This window comes from Takifugu rubripes, chromosome 9 (assembly GCF_901000725.2).
Source record: "Takifugu rubripes chromosome 9, fTakRub1.2, whole genome shotgun sequence".
In the NCBI taxonomy this organism is placed as follows: domain Eukaryota; kingdom Metazoa; phylum Chordata; class Actinopteri; order Tetraodontiformes; family Tetraodontidae; genus Takifugu; species Takifugu rubripes.
Window position 1 is genome coordinate 984522 of NC_042293.1, and position 18368 is coordinate 1002889.

The window sequence follows — 18368 nt, forward strand, 5'->3', positions numbered from 1 at the left end:
GCGCATGTGTGTGTGTGTGTGGGTGTGGGTGTGTGTGTGTGTGTGTGTGTGTGTGCCAAGGTCAGCTGTGGTATTTTCTCCCTGTGATGTTGTTGCATTCTTCAGTCTTTGCTGGTTCTTCTGCTTTTTTTCCCCCCAGTTTTTCCTCAGGTTGTCGGACTACAGGCGTACAGTCGTCGTGTAGGTTTAACCGTTGTCAGCGGCGACCAGCCAGAGCTCCTGTCGGCGTGTGTGTGTGTGTCACTCTGTAGTTACTCTCCTATTCATTTATACTCGTCTCCGTTCTTCCTGCCTTGTAATTGCAGCTTGTGCTTAACGTGGGATGAACGTTTCTTCTCTTCCTGGTTTTCTTTGAAGAGATCCAGCCTGTGTTTTTGTCTCTTTTCCGCACCGGTCGGCCATCTTTGTCAGTGCCGTCCTCTTGTGTTTAAGGAATTCTTTATTCCTTAAGTGTAGGAGGAAGTGCAAGTGCGTCTGTTGTCGTCACGCCGATGTGTTATTGCATTTTTTTTAGCAGGTGCATATCAGGCCGCAGCCACAGATCTACCGCAGACGTGGCAACGAACAGCGAACCAGCCTGGACACGTGTCGTCTTTTTTTTTCCATTTGGAGTTTTCTAACCAGCATGAAAACGCTCCGATTTGCTTGACTGTTGTTCTTTCGACCGCTCCGTGTTTACCGCCAACGTCTCTCAAACTCTGTGATAGTTTTTACACCTGCTAACCTTTAATCAAGGTGTGGTACAGCAGCAGAAGGAATCTTTGCTTTGTCCCCAGTTGTCATAAACGTACATAAGCTGTATACATATTTTCCTATACGTCCCTATGGGGATTTTATTACTGTAACTGCATCAGGCAACTCATCCAGGTCAGGACTGTTTTCTCAGGTTTTCACCAGGTTTTCTTACGCCACTTCAAACGCCTCCCTGGTTGCCCGGAACGCCGTTATTTTCTGAAGTGACAATCGAGAACAGCCACACGGATCATTGGCTAATATAAGTAATATATTATTGCAGCGCGTGAAGCGAGTGTGAGCGGCGTTCTTGTTTGTTGAGCGTGATAATCTGCGTTGTGGGCCCTGCTCACGTCCTGCGGTATGTTGCTGCGTTGTGGTCCTCTCATCTTCGCACCTCTCTGAGGTGTGATCCTCCACGGTGGCTGAGGAAGCGCACAAACATCCTGAAAGACCAAAGTTGGGCTTTCAGCACGGGGGGGGGGTTGCTTCTCTTGTGCAGGTAGATATCGTTCACAGGTCAAGAGGGACATTTTTAAGTGCCTGTGCCCTTTGCAGACCTTTATTTTCCTCCAGACTTTTATTTATTTATGCTTTTACTACAATTTAGCCTGTTTTTAAAAGGTTTTTCTCTGGGGTTCAAAGGTCGAGGCTGTTGTGATGAAAAAGATAAGTTATTTGCGTAATTTATTTGAACTTTTCCTGCTTTAGCCTTGATCAAGCGGGAAGCTGCTGCCTGCTTCCAGTTTATGGAGCTTCAGTTGAGTTGTGTTCCGTCGTCATGACGCTGCTGGTCAAAACGGTTCACTCTGGTGTTTTCCTTTTTCTTCCCGTGAAGTCATGACAAAAGTGCATTTTGGGGGTCTCGTGTAACCACTTCTGTTCTGAGGGAGATGTTTTTATTTTTATTTTACAGGAGAGGATAAATTAGGCCATATATACATTGAATTTGATCTCACTTCCTCCATTTTTCTGACAAGACTTCCTGTCTTCATTCTCACTTTGCAGCAAAATTCAGTTGTCATAAAGACACTCATCAGATTCGCAGTTTACTTCATCCGAATGTGTATAAAAACACAGTTGCCAAATATATTTTATACAAAATAAAAGATTTGTAATGACATTGAGGTGTTGTTTTTTTTAAGTTTCACCACACGAAGCAAGATGTTACGTTGGAAGATCGAAGTAAATTATGAAAATCCAATCACAGGTGAATGCTACATATTCTAAATAACATCATCTCACAGAGTACAACAGAAATTTGAAGTCACAAAGTACCTCAAACCCGCCTGAATGACGCGCTGTGAGAATGAACGTGGAAATGGCGCCATCCACCGGCCGCGTTGCGCCACTGAGCGCGCCGGTGCGCGTCTACACCGTCCCGGCAGACGCGTGTGCGCGCTGCTGGTGTTCTCTGTCACACGGAGGGGGACGCTGGGCTGTCGTGTCGCGGGGAATGGCCCGCTGGTCATGTGTGCCGGTCACAGTACGCACGAATGCGCCGCGGGCGAACGCGCGACTTATGGCGCACTTGTTAAAATTTGATACTTCATTCTAAATGCCACCGGGCCTCCGTCTGTGCGTTGCTCAAGGACACGTCAGTAGGGTGACTGTAAGCTGACAAAATAGGTCTTGAACCTTGAACCCTGCGAGGGTGGTGGGGTGGGGGGGGGGCTGTGCGCCCCGCAGGCTTTCTGCTCCAGTTGATCATTTTTCATCACGGAAAAAAGGGGCAGATTTTGCCGCTTGAATGTCGCAGGGAATAACTGAGACCATAAGAGTCCTGTCATTGCTCTCCGGTGACAAGTGGGCCCGGTTTTACACCTTCATTCTAAATAAGGAAGCGGCCTGACAGACATATGACCACCGGCCCAATTTGGGAGCAAGGCCCCATCGCGCAGCACAGCCGCGGAACGCCACCAATAAGCGCTCTCCCCTTCCATCCCAGCCGTAAGAACGGTCATTTTGCCCTCAACTCATCCCAGAGTTGCTCTTTTCCCCCCGCTGTCAGCGCCCCGTCGACGCTCGCATTGTCCCGGCGGTGAGGTGATGTCATCCAGGGATGCGATAGTCGCGGCTGGGCTGTAGCCGGGATTTCGGTGAGGATTTATTCGGAACTCTTTGCCGGGAGGGAGATACGGAGAGGAAGAGAGAGAGGCAGAGAGAGTGTGTGAGAGAGAGAGGCGCGGAGGAGCTGCAAAACATGGTAATCACCACCACCAACATCACCATCACCTCCAGCTCCGCCGCGCACTCTCCCGTCTCCTCTCCTTCTCCGCACCGGGGCTTGCGTTTCATGCCCAAAGCCCCGATCTGCGCTCCAAAAATAACCTTCAGCCGGCATGCCGAAGGAAGCAAAACAAGAAGAGCGGTATTTTTAGGGTCATTAATTTTGACCACGTGGCCCGAAGGTAAACCGGATGGCCGTTGCGCAAAGGCTCCTCGTCAGTATGTCCTGCGAGGCCGGCACGCCGCACCGGACGCTGACCGCGGGGCTTCTCCTGGGCTTTCTGCTGGGGATCGTGTCCGCGTACCCGCTACCGAGCGGCAGGACAAACGCAACTTTGCTGGAGAAACGATGGGAGACCCTCTTCTCGCGCTCCGTGCTGGGGATCTCTGGGGAGAAACCGGAGCTGAACTGGGAGAGTGACTATCTGCTGGGCATCAAAAGAGTGCGGAGGCTCTACTGCAACGTGGGCATCGGGTTTCACCTCCAGGTCCTCCCCGACGGCAGGATAAACGGTGTACATAATGAAAACCAGTACAGTGAGTTATGCCTCCGCCGATGTAATGCACGTGACGCGAGAGCGAGTCCGAGTCGATACGCATGGATCTGTGACGAGTGGGGCTCATCTGCCCCTCCATTCATTTGCATGATCGTATGTCATCCGGCTCCGAGGGATTATTGAATGTCTCCCGCCGCGGAAAAGACAAATCTATTAAAAAGAAAAGAAGTATCCATCAGGACCCCTTTGCACCCCCTTCCTCCTCCTCCTCCTCCTCCTCCTCCTCCTCCTCCCCACGGCTCAACCATGACATGAATGTATGGACGCTTTTAGACACAACTTATTTTTACGCAGCCCTCCGAGGGCGGCCCGGGGGCCAACAACCGCGTGCGTCAACGCAATTACAGCAATTATTGCCATAACCACAAGGCGCTTGATTGGCGCGCGTCTGCGTGGATGGAAGCGCGAGCCGGTGCTGAAAGATGCAGAACAAAGGCTCCGCACGCTGCGCAGCAATCTGCAAGGTTACACCCAACAGACGCAGACACACACGCGCGCGCACACACACACACGCACGCGCGCGCGCACTCCGAGACGGACAGACGCGTCACGGTCCGGGATGATTCTTATTCCTCTTCTTTTTTGAAAGCTTTTTCCTCTGGCGTGATCCCTTTTCCTTGTCTCAGGTCTGATGGAGATCTCCACGGTGGAGAGGGGGGTGGTGACCCTGTACGGGGTGAGCAGCGAGCTCTACGTCGCCATGAACAGTCGCGGAAGGTTGTACGGAACGGTAGGTATGCACAGCATTTCATTTACTGTCCAGCACTGAATGTTAATGGACTCCCGGTGAACCCCCCCCCCCCCCCCCCCCCCCCCCCCAAAACAAAGAAGATGGAAAGAAAACGCCATAGCCCCGATATCTTCATTTCCAGGGAATTTTTGGATCTCTATTTAAAGCCCGTATGTTGTTGGGCCTGGTGGCAAATAGTGATGAGCTTAACAGATGCAAATGCGTGTGCGTGTGTGAGAAAGCGCGCGAGCGAGAGAGGGAGGGAGGGAGGGAGGGAGGGGAAACCCCCTGACGCAGAGAAACCTGTCAGCAAGAGCTGGGAATTGATTTTTAAGGGCAAAGTGCTTACTTTGCAGGGCCGTGAATGTCACATGTGTCAACACACACACACACACACACGCACACACACACACACACACACACTCGCACACACCACCTCTTTCCCCTCCATCACTGCATTTCTTTCTTGCTTTTTTAATTTTTGTCCTTTGTAAATCAAAAATGGGGCAAATGAAAGCACCTACGCCGCCCCCCCCCCCCCAACTTGAAAAGATTAGCATCTACGCGGGTTTGCTAGTCTTGTAAAGACGCTTCCATTATTCGATAGGTGACGCGTGCAGACGTGGTGAAACAGGGAACGTGACGTTTGTCCTCCTGTGATGAGGCTCGACTGTTTCAAGGGGTTAAAGTGACGTTGGCGGAGCACTTTCCCAGCATGCAACGGGCCGGTGGAGCATTTTCCCAGCATGCAACGGGCCGATGGCCAGACACCAGCTTCTTCGCGGTATCGTGAAGGCAGCTGAAGTCGCCCTCCTTAGCATTAAGTGCAAATCCTGATCAAAAAAAGGCGGCAAGAGTTTCATCCTCATCGTCCCAAAGCTGGATTATTCTATAGAACTGAGCCCCTTCGTGTGTCTGTAGCTACAACAGCTTAACGGGTGACTGCTGGGGGGGGGGGTCTTGTGTTTGGCGGAGCCCCCGTTGACACATGGCTGCTGCTTTGCTTGTTGTGGCCAACATATTTGACAGACAGAATGTGAGTTGGCTATCTGGTCCTGAGTGATGAAGCGTTAGCTTGAGAGCGCGGCGATGATCCGATAAGAGATTGAATTAGGCCACATGGCCTCTCGTTGGGGGGGGGGGGGGTCTGCGGCTCTGGTGGCGAACGCTGTGCTTACAGAAGCATCTGGACGGATCAGCGTCAATCACACGTTTATGTTGCGACGCTTTCGGCGCCTTGATCTAAAGATTTGCTCCTTTTCTTTTCGAAAATGCGACTGCGAACCTTAGATTCTAACGTGCACGTGTCAGAATGACGGATTTAATGTGCAGTTAGAGTTTAAATGACCTTCTGCACACTTGGGAGGGGGGGGGGAGTGTTCATTGTAGTTGTTTGTGATCCAACATTGCAGGTATCATCGATTATTATCTCATTTATAACCTAAAATCCACAAACGCTAATTCATCCCAACGACTGGTTGATGTTAAATGGCTGAAGAGGCGCTCGAACAGAACAAACCTGGGCCCGTTAAAACCTGCGTCCTCTCTTTGTCCCCTCCAGACAGTCTTCCACGACGAGTGCAAGTTCAAGGAGAGCCTGCTGGCCAACAACTACAACGCCTACGAGTCGCTGGCTTACAGAGGCTCCTACATCGCGCTCAGCAAGCATGGCCGCGTCAAGAGGGGCAACAAGGCCACCACTGCCATGACTGTAACGCACTTCCTCCCCAGAATATGACGAGCAAGGACTGGCAATAACGACCTTGATTTGCACATGTGGATTATTTCCCAGGTAACATAATATACGTGCGTCGGAAGCCCAGACGACAAAGTGGACTGTAAAGGAGAGAAAAACAGCTATATCTGATAGTATTTATTCAAACTTTATATGTATATTTGGGTAGCTTGGGTAGCTAACGCCATTCTCTGCTGCTTTTACGATTCTCATCATTGGGTGACGTGACGAGGGTGGAGAAACCTTATTTGCCCCCTTGGTTTTGGCGGGCGCTGGGTGGCCGACGGCCCGTCCTGATGAAGCTCAACTGGATACTTTATTACCTCAGAGCACCGTATCCTGGGAAATCTTCAGGTTCATTTATCCGAGTTAGCTTGGCCACCTCCCGCGCGCAAACGCCTGCGCGGCCGCAGGGCGACGGGGGCGAACTCGCAAACATGGCGGTCGGCTCTCGCCTGCTTCGTCACGAGGTGGCGGTGCCTTGAATACCTACGTGCGGGCCCCTGCCCCTAGCATGTGAGAAATGTGGTGCTCGAGTCAGAAATAGGAACGAAAGGCTAGTCATCACTCCCTCAGGCACCAGCGGGGGGGCTTCAGCCCAATTCCTAGAGGGCCAGAGGTTTCTGTACTTCATTTTCTTTCCATAAATAGATCAATTAAGTAATTGAGACTCTATGATGCACAGGACCCAGTGGAGCCTCTTGCTAATTTGGATGGCTAGATTTAGCGCCGCACACCCATCCGAATAATGTCTGAGGAACCTTTTGACAATCCCGGGGTGGACTTTCGCCGGTCTGGCAGCCCTCTGAGCGGGCCGGGAGTGTTTGAGTGTGTCATAATGTGTGGGCATGCATTTACTTACAGGATAGAGTTGAAATAACCAGGTTTGATTTTCATTTCTGGCCGTGGGAGGCTGAAAGGTGCCGTCCGTTTCCCCGAGGTTAGGCTCCGCCCCCATCCAGCGGGAGCGACGCTGGGTTTTGTTGTGGTTTTTTTTTTTTGTGCTTCGGATCATTTGGTGTTTGTGGTTCCATTGTGGGATGCGGTGCGAGCGGTTCGGCCCCCCTGGCAGCGGCGGGGGGACCCAGCGGGTCGGTTCGGCCCCCCTGGCAGCGGCGGGGGGACCCAGCGGGTCGGTTCGGGCCCCCTGGCAGCAGCGGGGGGACCCAGCGGGTCGGTTCGGCCCGCCAAGGCGGCGTGGATCGCATCGATTATTGATCCATTTATGGTTTCCCAGTGTAAAAGAGCGCTGAACCAAAGGGTTATATTTACAATGTTTAGCCCGGCTTGGTGTGTGCAGCATACCATACTTGAATCCAACAACTGCATGCTCTCCTGGGGGGGTGGGGGGGTGGGGGGGGTGAGGATGGGGAGGGGGGGGGGGCAGAGCTGAAGGTAGCGGCGGTGATTTAGTGGGACTCCGCACGTGACCTGGTTGTTTGTTTGTTTGACTTAAAGAGGATGCGGACTAAACGAGAGCCGAGCGTCAGCCTGGGGGGCATCAGAGGGCCGGGGCAAAGCTCTGGGATTCGCCGTTTCTGAGCCGAGGTCATGGGGGAGGGGGGTGGATGAGTCCGAGATGAATCTCTGCGTCTTTTATTTCGGTCACCTCCCCCCTTTGGGGGGGGGGGGGGGGTTGAAGAAGGTAGCGTGTTGTGAGTGTGTCTGACCTCCTGCCCGTCTCTGAGCGCTGCTTTACGCACCCTTTAAACTGTCCAGTAGCAGAGACAAATGTGGTCAGACTGTGCGTGTGTGTGTGTGTGTGTGTGTGTGTGTGTGCGCGTGTGTGTGTGTGTGTGTGTGTGCGTGCGGCTGTCATGTTCCGTTTCTGCCAAAGCAACGGGCCGGATGGCGTCAGAGTCAGGAATATCAGGTCTGACGTGCTGACCTCTCCTCACGGGAGAGGACGAAGACGTGGGGAGGAGGAGGGACGTCAGAGGGGTGTGTGGGGGGGGGGACGAGCTGGACATCCGAAAACACAATCCCGGGCTTCCACGGTGGGGAAAGTTGAGACAGGTCGAATACTGTGAGGTTTGACCCCCCCCGGGACGCCGTTCCGGGGGAGAAATATCGACGTCGTTCCTTTCGTTTCCTTTGTGTTCTTCAAAAGCAACAAAAACTTCTTGCTCTTATTTTGTCGCGCCGCCGGACGTCATTTCTGGACCCCGCGAGGAGAGGCGAGACTCTGCCCCCCCTGCCCCCCCCCCCCCCCGAGCCTGCTGATGTTGTTTATACCAAATGTCACTTAGCTTGTTGTCAGCTGGACGATTTAAAGCCAATAATACTTTGTTACAAGCTCAACAACTATTGCATGAGGTTGTTTTGCAGCAGGAAATAAAAAAGGTTTTCATTGGGGGGGCGGGGTGGGGTGGGGGGTGGGGGGTGGGGGGTGAGAAGCAGAGTGGACTTTAAGGAGAAAAGCTGATTCAAGCTTCTTTACGATGCATCTTTGAGCTCCGAATGGACAAACTGTGTTACTCCTGTTGGTTTTCTTGTCCTTCTCATACCTGTTCAGCTGTTTTTACATGTGTTGGTTCACAGGGAGCTGGATGTGGGATCAGTGTGTGTGTGTGTGTGCGTGCGTGCGTGTGTGTGTGTGTCCCTGTGTGCCAGCAGCCTTTGTGTTTCTCTCAGTTTTCTATTCCTGCCCTGAGGGGAGAGTGCTTCCTCTGAGTCCCCTTCCTCTTTTTTAACATATACCTCACCTTCTGCCTTAGTTCCGATTATTGAAATGATTGTAAATTAGTTTGAAACAACAGACTTCTCCAATCATTTGTTTCTGGGAAAAAAAATAAAAGATATGATGATGATTAAGTGAAATACTATATTACAAATGGTTTTCCTTTTATTTTTGTACGTATGTGCTGTGCACAGCAGTCAACTGTATTCCTGAGATGATAATAAAAGATGTTTTATAAAAGCTGCCGTTGTTCCTGACGCCTCCTGCCTGTCACTTCCCTCTGAGCCTCGAACCAACGTCCCGTGGCCTTTGCAGCCGTTTCTTCTTGAATCCCTGTGAATCGGGTCGTGAAATGCAAATAAATGCGTAAATTAATGCTGCCCTGTTTCATCGAGATGCATCAAAAGTTAGAAAGTAATAATATGGGGTAAAGGTAGGCCACGTTACGTGGCTGAAACCATATTTCTAAGAGAACCTGGACAACTTTTGTATCAGCAAAAGTCAGCGTCATTGTCAATTAACCACGGCCTGTAGCGCCCCCCTGTGGTGGAAACTGGGAACACAGCTGATTGGCTGCGATCGGTGTGATTAATAAGCTAAAATGATCAGGTTAAAGTGTAATAGGCGGTGCAAACTGATGAGCCGGATATAATTACATACACTTAGTCGTGAAATACAATAAAATGGAGATGAGAGGCAACATCACAATATATTTCAATAAACTGCCAACGTGCATCGCGGAACCGTTCTGTTCACACTGAATTAATAGTCGCATTCTCCTTAAAATATGTCCTAGCAGCTGCAACTTTAGAGTCAATGTCACCTTCTGAATGTCAACCAAAACGGCAGGAACCTGCCCCGGCGGACGAGCGTTTGGCAGCTTTGCAGTTGCCACATGCAGCACCATCGTACCTCCGGCGGGTCAACACGCCGACGAAAAGGCCCTGAAACTCTGCCCACATGACAAAGGTCAGTTCAAAACGCACCGGCCCCCTTTTCCAACGCTGGCTGCAACGGCTTTTCCACGGAAGCTTTGAGAACTCATTTGTAAATAATGGAGCTATAAAGGAAAGTTGCCTCGTGCGACCTTGAACGTTCCCCAATGTTCCTTCCAGCAATCGGAACATCTCTGACTCTCTTGGCTCACAGTTGTGACTCCTGAAGAGTTTCTCGAACGGCTCCTAAATGGCTGAAGGTTACGTAAGGGTCACGTGTGGCTCCGGGGCTGAAACCTTCAACCCCTCAGCTTCTCTCAAGCATCAGAAATAGGAATTTGCTCAAGAGCAGATCGAGACGTTCAAATTTAAAGAGATCTCTTTGCCAAGTTCACAGCTAATTAGTTACCGACCGAGGTCAGTGAAGTAGCAGCATATTGCTATATTACTGCTTCTATAAATTACATTATTACCAGAAATCTAAACAAATTTAAACTTTGCTCACATTTAAATATCACAGTTTCCAGTTCATGGAGCTGCCAACAAATCCTGACGTTTGAGACGATGAAACCAACTAATATTCCACATTAATTAATGAATCCGATGATTGAAACATCCCACTAGAGCCTTGAAAAGATGATTGATTTGGACCGGTGTGAGTAAATGAACGCGACAGGTGGAGCCTGACCCCCTCGGGCCTCCCGGTGCTCCTCATCCTTGAGGGCTCTGCTTCCCGACCATCCCAGTTCTCAGCCAGGAAAGATGCCGCCTTCATCGGAAACCGTGTTTAATCAGTGCGAGTCCCAGGAATTCCTCCTGCATCAGTGACCATTGAGTTATTCAAATGAGCCCATGAGTGAGCCAGTTTACTGACCCCCAGTTTAAATAGAGCCGCTGGACTTTCTCCTCCTGCAGAAGCTGCATCGCAACAGTCGGAACGTTTCTGCTGCCGAGGAGAGATCGAAGCAATCCAGCGCTCCTGTCGACCATGCAAGCGGCTTTCCTCTCATTCATCCTGGTCGCCGTCCGATTGTTTGTCCCGCTGGATTGTACCATGAGGCCCCAGGACCCAGAGCCGCACTTGCAGCCCCGGAGGACGTCGCCAGTCAAACAGCGCTCCTGGTCGGGATTCTCCCGGTCGGAGAAGAAGGGCATCCACAGCCCGTTTTTGAGTAAGTCTGACAGCATCTTCTCTCCCCACCACATCAAACTGACCTCCCAAATTTGCTCTGCGCTGGTCGTAGAAGCCATTAAAGCTCAAATCAGCGCCGGCTTCTTCAAATATTTACACGCCGCAGATAAGGAGGCACCAACGGGAGCTGCAGCTCCACTTTAACTGATGATTCCAAACCTGTTTCCCAACAGTGATTCTGCCCCTGAAGACGGAGACCAGCAACTTCGTGCTCATATTCAATTTGCAAAAAAGGCGCTTCCTCTGTCTGGACTCGAAGGGGCAGCGGTACCACTCAGTAAGTATCAAGCAGCCTCGTCGCCGCCCGGAGGGAAAACGAGTAAACCTGAGTCCGTGTCTCTTTTCCCACCCGTCAGAAGCTAAAGAACGGAGAAGACTGCCTCTTCCAGCGCATTTGGTTGCACCTGGACACCCCCTATCAAGTCTTTTATTCCGTAAGCGGGGGGCAGCTCCTCAAACTGGAGCGAGGCCGGCTGCGAGTGGTTGGTCAGAACCAGCCCCAAACCCCCTCGGCCCAGTGGGAGAGGCTCCTGTTGAAGAGAGGACGGCGGAGCCACGACGTGAACCCCTCTGATCCCCTGAGGTCCCAGGCGGACCCCTCACATTCTGCCAAGGAGCCCACAGGTTCGGATCACAGGCCGCCCGAACAGGATCAAGCTGGCGCCGTCTCCAAGGAGACCATCAACTCCTGCGACGACCCCCTGCGGGTGTTGCAGTCCAACGGGCAACCCGTCAGCCCCATCAAGACTAACATTGCTGACCGGCCGGACCAAGACTGAGATAGCGGACTCATTCCGGAGAGGTGGAGATGCGGAGACGCGGGTCGGTTCTGACCGAAGACAGAGGAGCCAGGGGAGCCAGGGGAGCCAGGGGAGCCAGGGGAGCCAGGGGAGCCAGGGGAACCAGGGGAGCCAGGGGAACCAGGGGAACAGGGGAGCCAGGGGAACCAGGGGAGCCAGGGGAGCCAGGGGAGCCAGGGGAACCAGGGGAGCCAGGGGAACCAGGGGAGCCAGGGGAGCCAGGGGAACAAGGGGAACCAGGGGAGCCAGGGGAACCAGGGGAGCCAGGGGAACCAGGGGAGCCAGGGGAACAAGGGGAACCAGGGGAACAGGGGAGCCAGGGGAGCCAGGGGAAACAGGGGAGCCAGGGGAACCAGGGGAGCCAGGGGAGCCAGGGGAACAGGGGAGCCAGGGGAACCAGGGGAACCAGGGGAGCCAGGGGAACCAGGGGAGCCAGGGGAGCCGAGGGGAACCAGGGGAGCCAGGGGAACCACGCTGAGTCTCCTGAGAACCTTCGTCCAGCCACTCTGGACCCATGTCCTGCTGTCCTTTAACCCCTTTTTTAGTTAAATTTTAAACCCTGAGCCAGATGTGGCAATGTTTGTTTTGCATATGCATGAATGTGTAACCTGGGGAGCGTTTATAAATATTTATAGGGGAGAAAGTAGTTAATAGAATGTTGAACGGTCATTTTAAACCAACAATAAAGGAATGCAGCCAACCGAATCATGTCAGGTGCAGGACACCCACAGCAACAGCGACACAAATGTATTTATTTATTGGGACGGCTTTAATGACTTCCTTCCTTCTGGTTTATTATTTATATATTTCGTATTGTGTCCTTTCTGGTGTAAATAAATAAATCTGAGCTATTTTGGGAACTACCTGCCTGTATTCTTGGAGCAAACCAGAGATTTCCGCGGCCCATTTTGGACCCAGCGTTGGACAAAAACAGGCTGCGTTCAGGAGCGGCTGTTAGAGGAAATGTCACAAAAACCTGCTGGTTATTACACACAACCGGTCGGTTATATAACAGACAAATATTGGACCTGGACACACAACGTCCAAATAACAAATCCAACATAAGGACATTGGTTTCAACACGAAGAGACGACCAGCACAGCGCGGGAAATTTATATCAGACAAATAACTAACATATAACACCTATTTTCTTATGACAAGCCTTGTACTGTACATTGGTTATACACCAGCTATTACACTTTAGCTCGGGCTCCAGGGATTCTCCCCAAACTCTCTGTAATAAAGAGAAAACAGTGATCTTCTTCTTTGTCTTTTACATTCTAACGGATTTTGCCTGGAGTCATAGTCATAAAGGAGCGTGTGCGCATGCTGCCCGGTCTCCGGTTTGTCCTTGTTGCCCTTGTCGCTGCTCCTAAAACAACAACAGCGACACAGTCACTGATTTCTGACATGTTCCAGTTCTGTTCTGTGCGTAACATCCACAAACTTCCGGTGGGTAAAAATAGAAGGACGGAGTCATTAGTGTGCGAAGCTGCCCCCGTTTAGTGTAATCAACAGCCAGACGAGACCAAAGCGGCGATGACGGCGCTCTCAGGCACAAAGGAAGGAGTTCAACAGAAGCCGTTATAACAGAGTTATAACGCCCCGAGATGTTATAACAACGAGTTCACGTTAAAGGCTTCAAATATGATCACGTCTGTGCATGAACACACAGCGGACGTGTGACAGCTCCACGCCGCCCTCCTCTTTCCTCAGGGTGAGTATGAAGCGACACAGACCCGTGTTGGGGCTGATGGACAACATGGCCGCCTTGTCAGACCCGGGGGGCAAAGGGCAACGTAGTTCCTCTACAAAGTAACGCGCGGCCACGCACATGTACGCGCCGTGCGTGACCACCAGAGCGTGGAGCGGGGTGCCCCTGACCCCGTCCTCTGCCGTTCCTTCGTCAGGAGGCGCTTCTGCCGGGGCGCGCTCGCCGCGGTCGTCCTCGCCGCCGTCACGCCGGCGCTCGTCCCAGATCCGCCGGAGCGTTTTATCCAGGAACCTCTCGACCCGCTCCTTCACCTGGCGGGAGCAGAAAAAAATCAGTCACGAACTCCGGTCCCTGTTTTCCATTACGAAACGCGAGGACGTGAAACTGTGATGGATTAAAGTTAAACTTCTCAGGAAGTCACGCAGGAAGCCGTGACGCCAGCTGGGGGGGGGGGGGGGGGCTCCCTGATCACGAGGCCCGATTGAGCAAAGTTAACGTCCAAGCCGAGGTGTAAACGATGATGCCGAGAGGTGCCTGTTGCCACACAGTGTCCTCCCAAAGCAGCGGCGTGCACACCTAGCCTCCAGGTGGCGCTCTAGCTCCCGCCCTTTGCCCTGAATGGCTCCGGTGACTTGGGACCAGGCCACGTCCTACGTCAAACTCTTCAACACATTTGTTTCTCGAGGGCAATGTGTTAGAAATACGACTGGTTTATGATTAATGGGGCTTTGGGAAACATGTTTTTGCATGAATTTAGCCCCCAAACTTGCCTATTTTTTTTCTTATTTTACAACCATTAATAATGGCAGCTGCCTAACTTGGGAAAAAAACCTCATAAGCAACCTTAATTAACCTTTAATTAAGCACAGTGACAACTACAGAGAGCTGACAGCAGAAGAGACGTTCGAGTCACCTGACTGGGACCAGAACCTCCGAGAGGTCATCGAGTAATTTAGTCGTGCGGATGCATAACTGTGGATGAGGGTGTTCTGCCCCCTAGCGGCGGGAGGCGTGTGTTGCGCTATGGGGAGGTTGGGACGGACCATGCAGAACACACACGTCCAGGACGGCGCCGAGCGGAATCTGCAGCCATTAGTCTCCAGTTTTAGTAGTTTTTCTGCCATAATTGTTCTTATTAGTTGATCTTATGAAAAGAGGAATGCTAATCAGAGGTCACCTGATCTTGGGTCTCCCCCTCTGGAGGGGTGAAATCTGGAAATGTCTGCCCAGCTGCCTTGGCCATCTCTCTCACATCCTTTATATGACCTCCTTCTGCTATTCCAAAACTCTAGTATAAAACAGATCATGTTACATTGTGAGTATATTAGCATTATTCTTATTATATAAGAGTATTGTTCTCACCCTCTCTTTAAGCAGCGGGTCACACACCATCCGCAGCCCACAGCAGCTGCGGTTCTGCCTCATTATTGCTTCGGCCGTCTGGAAGAAACACATCTCGTTACGTTAAAGATTAAGGGGGTTTAAGGGAGTGTAAAGTTCAAAACGGCACCTGTCGGGCGCGCAGCATGTCGCTGACGAACACGTTGCTGAAGAGCACGTCTTTAAGGTAGCGGCCTGCAGCCTCCGCCTGCTGCAGCCCGATCTCAGATAAGCCGGAATCAATGGTCTGGCCTGCGTGGAGGACAGAAATAAAGGTATAAAGGATAAACCAGAGCAAGCATGTTACTGATCTGTCAATGTGGGAAACACTACCTTGGAGCAAACCTTCTTTGTTGTATTGAGTTTCCCCACTGCAGGTAAAACAAAAAAAACACCAGTGTTCTATTAATATTATCACTGATTATTCACTTTTTAAAAGTAAAGAAATCAATAACAAAATGGTTCGATGCCATCTTAGTGACCCTGGTGGCCACTTTGGGGTACTACAACACAGAAATGGCGCCGCACAAACAGCGACAGCTGGAAATTCTGCTTTTTATTTTATTTATTTAAATTGTTTGAGGAACCTGGCCTAAGAGGGGACATGCCTAATAACTCGCATGCGTGTTTTTTACATTCTTAAAAGCTTCTCGTGATTGAGGACACCTCGGGACACCGCTATTCTACCTCTGTCCCGACTCAGTGTGACGCCCGTGTTGCACAAAAAGCCGCTGAATTTAGGTTTTAAAGTGACTGCAACATTTGCTCGGCGTAAAAGATTTTCTTTCAAAGTCGAAGAAACAGAATGGCCGTCCACGCATTTATCATTAACCACGCGCATAAATCCCCAAACCAACATTCAGCCAGAAAATAGCGCGAAGCTGCTTGTAAAAACTTGTAAAACTGTATTTGTACGAGGAGCGACGTGCACAACAACATGCCCTCGTGCATGTGGGCCAGCAACACTTACTGTCGAACCAGGGTTAAGCCGAGTTTGAGCACTTTCATACTGGTGAAGTTGAGCGCTCGCACGGCCACCAGAACCAGCTCGGGAGTGACCCACGAGGTGGCCCAGAATAAACCGCGCATGACTTTATATTTAGATTTAGTGTATAAACTGTATGGACGTGCAAATGTCACACACCATAACAACTGTATGCAAGTCACATCGACGATTTTAAATTCGTTACTAATTACTAACCGTAATTTAGTGAAATTTTGAAATAATACTTTTTACTCATATGCAAGAAAATGGCCTTTTGAGGACAATCGACTGCGGTGAGGACACAGTCTTGCGCTTCAATGTGGCCAAAGCAACGCGCGTGGCGTGAAAAGACGTGTTGAATGGATGCGGGTAAAGACGCTGTTAATGTTGGAACTTTTGGGGACGGTGACGCTGTTAAATGGTGACTGGTGCATTTAAAGAGGCCTTAAACAGCCTCAGCTCTCGCTTACGGCCATACCACCCTGAGAACGGATGGGAGACACCTGGGAATACCAGGTGCTGGAAGCTTTTTGCACTCCTCCAATGGGCCAGCAGGGGGCGCTGGTGCTACTGATCATTATCCAGCCAGATATTATTTCCTTCTAACTTCTTAGTCCTGTCAACATTTTCCCCAAAGCTCTTCATTTAACACGTAGACTTACAGGTATCAGTCACCTCTAACATTTAATATTTTATTTTAACTTATTAATGAAATTCTAAGATTCTGAGTTCTGAGTACAGTTAACATTTCCATTAAATGTACAGACAAAACATTTAGAGTTACAGTTAATAGTTAACTGTACCGTTTAACATTTAAATTTCACTCCGCGGCCTCCACAGGTTCGGTATCTGCGACTTCTTGGGATTGCCGGGCTGTTCAGCAGCTCTCTCGGAGCGCCGCCCTGTAATGGGAGTTTTAACATCCATCTGGGAAGTTATCGAGGGCGGGGGGGCAGGAAAGTTCTTGGGGTTTTGTTCCAAACTCCATAATCGTTGAGGTCAAAGTTGTGTCAGATTATTATTATTTTTTTTTTTTTAACTTTTCTGTATTTTGTTGAGTAATGTAATTGCAGCTGCCAAGTTTAATCCTGAGTGTTTGTGCCAGTTTTTATGCTGGTGGTCGTTTCCCTTCCAGCAGTAATTTAGTGTTGATCTGTATCCGTGAACTGTTGCTGTGTCGGCATCACTTGTGCCACTTCCACCACCTCCATGTTTGCTGCTGTTGGTTTGTCAGATGCTAACGCTGCTAGCTTCCCTGCTGGGCAGGGCAGGTCCATTGAAGACCAGAGAAATAAAGCTTCATTTTCAGGTGTCATCAGTCCCATAAAAGGCTGAGCCCCTGCAACATGGAACTGTGCTGAGGCTCAGTCAAAGGCAGCACTGCTTTGACACATCAGAAATACAATTTTAACTGAAATCTGAATTCAACAGAGGCAGTTTAGTAGCAAAAGAGGGCTCATCGACTCCTATTTGATTGATAGGACTATCCAGATTCACAGTGCCGAAATTGAAGAACGAGACATAAACATACTTCAACTGTAAATGAACTTTTTTTAATTTAAATTCACCCAAATGTTTTCTGCATATCTCCACCCAACAGCATCCATCGCCAGCGTCATCATGGCAGGGTCGGGCCTGCTTAGTCCTTGGATGGGAGACACCTGGGAATACCAGGTGCTGGAAGCTTTTTGCACTCCTCCACTGGGCCAGCAGGGGCCGCTGGTGCTATTGATAATTATCCAGCAGATATTATTTCCTAACTTCTTAGTCCTGTCAACATTTTCCCCAAAGCTCTTCATTTAACACGTAGACTTACAGTTATCCGTTACCTCTAATATTTAATATTTTCATTTCACTATTTAATGAAATTCTAAGATTCTGAGTTCTGAGTACAGTTAACATTTCCCTTAAATATTCAATCTGAACATTTAATGGAAAGAGTTTTTAAGGACAATAGAGTAGAAATAATAGAATTTCTAGGTCAGAGCTCAGGATCAGAATTATTTCGTCTCTTTGTTTATCTTCCAAAGAAGAACTTCATTATTCTGAACTTCATCTTTTGGTTCTTCTTTGTTTCTTTTTCACGGAGGAGTTGCTGCAAAGACAAAGATCCTTTATTAGCTTAAAGAATGTGACATCAGTCAGGAGTCAGAAACACAGGAGGAGGTGGAGGCAGCTCACCTGCAGCTGGACGATTCTCTCCGTCAGGAGGTGGATCTCCTTCCTGGTGGAGCTCTCCTTTTCCTCCGAGATCCTTTCCTGGTTCCCCAGCATCTCCTCCAGCTTCCTCTGGGTCTCCGTCCAGATCACTTCACACTTTTTTGTGAGGTCGGACACCATCTGCTTGGTCTTGAGCTGCGTCTGGTGTCTCAGCTCCTCATCATCCAGCTTCTTGCTGCACTGTTCTTGGAGACGGGCACATTTTCCTTCCTCCTGCTTCAGTGCCGCCTGCGTGCTGCTCAGCAGGGCCAAGGTGTCCACGTGAGCCTCAGCCAGCGTTCTCCTCTCCTGCTCCACCCTGCAGATCTGCTGGTCTTTTCCCACCAGAAGTTCCTTCAGGTCCCTGATCTCTTGCTGCCAGCTCTCTTCTGATGGCTGCATTCTTTGGGAGCTCCTGCACTCCTGCAGAGGTTCTCCTCGGTTCTCCTCCTTCAGCTGCTGAGGCTTCCAAGGCTGCGGCTCCTTCTTGGACACGGGGC

At 50.4% G+C, this 18368-nt stretch overlaps 3 protein-coding genes across 3 annotated transcripts; 2 read left to right on the plus strand and 1 right to left on the minus strand.

The window, feature by feature from the left end:
* The first annotated feature begins 11 nt into the window (after nt 1-11).
* LOC101068831 (fibroblast growth factor 6) lies at nt 12-7313 on the plus strand. The gene is made up of 3 exons (XM_003966997.2): nt 12-3498; nt 4145-4248; nt 5810-7313. Exons 1-3 carry the CDS (start codon nt 3153-3155, stop codon nt 5984-5986), a joined length of 627 nt encoding a protein of 208 aa, XP_003967046.1. The 5' UTR covers nt 12-3152; the 3' UTR covers nt 5987-7313.
* A 2929-nt stretch (nt 7314-10242) lies between these two features.
* LOC105416871 (fibroblast growth factor 23-like) lies at nt 10243-11714 on the plus strand. The gene is made up of 3 exons (XM_011606834.2): nt 10243-10770; nt 10964-11067; nt 11147-11714. Exons 1-3 carry the CDS (start codon nt 10587-10589, stop codon nt 11567-11569), a joined length of 711 nt encoding a protein of 236 aa, XP_011605136.1. The 5' UTR covers nt 10243-10586; the 3' UTR covers nt 11570-11714.
* A 626-nt stretch (nt 11715-12340) lies between these two features.
* tigara (TP53 induced glycolysis regulatory phosphatase a) lies at nt 12341-15776 on the minus strand. The gene is made up of 6 exons (XM_003967027.2): nt 15655-15776; nt 15018-15055; nt 14815-14936; nt 14667-14744; nt 14482-14592; nt 12341-13615 (listed from the first exon to the last, which is right to left on the minus strand). Exons 1-6 carry the CDS (start codon nt 15771-15773, stop codon nt 13232-13234), a joined length of 852 nt encoding a protein of 283 aa, XP_003967076.2. The 5' UTR covers nt 15774-15776; the 3' UTR covers nt 12341-13231.
* Between the last annotated feature and the right edge of the window lie 2592 nt (nt 15777-18368).

Bases quoted from the DNA above. Each gene is read 5' to 3' on its own strand.
- LOC101068831 (XM_003966997.2), top strand. From the start codon at position 3,153: ATGGCCGTTGCGCAAAGGCTCCTCGTCAGTATGTCCTGCGAGGCCGGC. The intron at 3,499-4,144 runs GTGAGTTATGCC...TCCTTGTCTCAG, and splicing joins ACATAATGAAAACCAGTACA to GTCTGATGGAGATCTCCACG. The intron at 4,249-5,809 runs GTAGGTATGCAC...TGTCCCCTCCAG, and splicing joins GCGGAAGGTTGTACGGAACG to ACAGTCTTCCACGACGAGTG.
- LOC105416871 (XM_011606834.2), top strand. From the start codon at position 10,587: ATGCAAGCGGCTTTCCTCTCATTCATCCTGGTCGCCGTCCGATTGTTT. The intron at 10,771-10,963 runs GTAAGTCTGACA...GTTTCCCAACAG, and splicing joins CATCCACAGCCCGTTTTTGA to TGATTCTGCCCCTGAAGACG. The intron at 11,068-11,146 runs GTAAGTATCAAG...CCCACCCGTCAG, and splicing joins AGGGGCAGCGGTACCACTCA to AAGCTAAAGAACGGAGAAGA.
- tigara (XM_003967027.2), bottom strand. From the start codon at position 15,773: ATGCGCGGTTTATTCTGGGCCACCTCGTGGGTCACTCCCGAGCTGGTT. The intron at 14,745-14,814 runs GTGCCGTTTTGA...TGTTTCTTCCAG, and splicing joins ACATGCTGCGCGCCCGACAG to ACGGCCGAAGCAATAATGAG. The intron at 13,616-14,481 runs GTGACCTCTGAT...TGCTCCCGCCAG, and splicing joins AGGGGGAGACCCAAGATCAG to GTGAAGGAGCGGGTCGAGAG.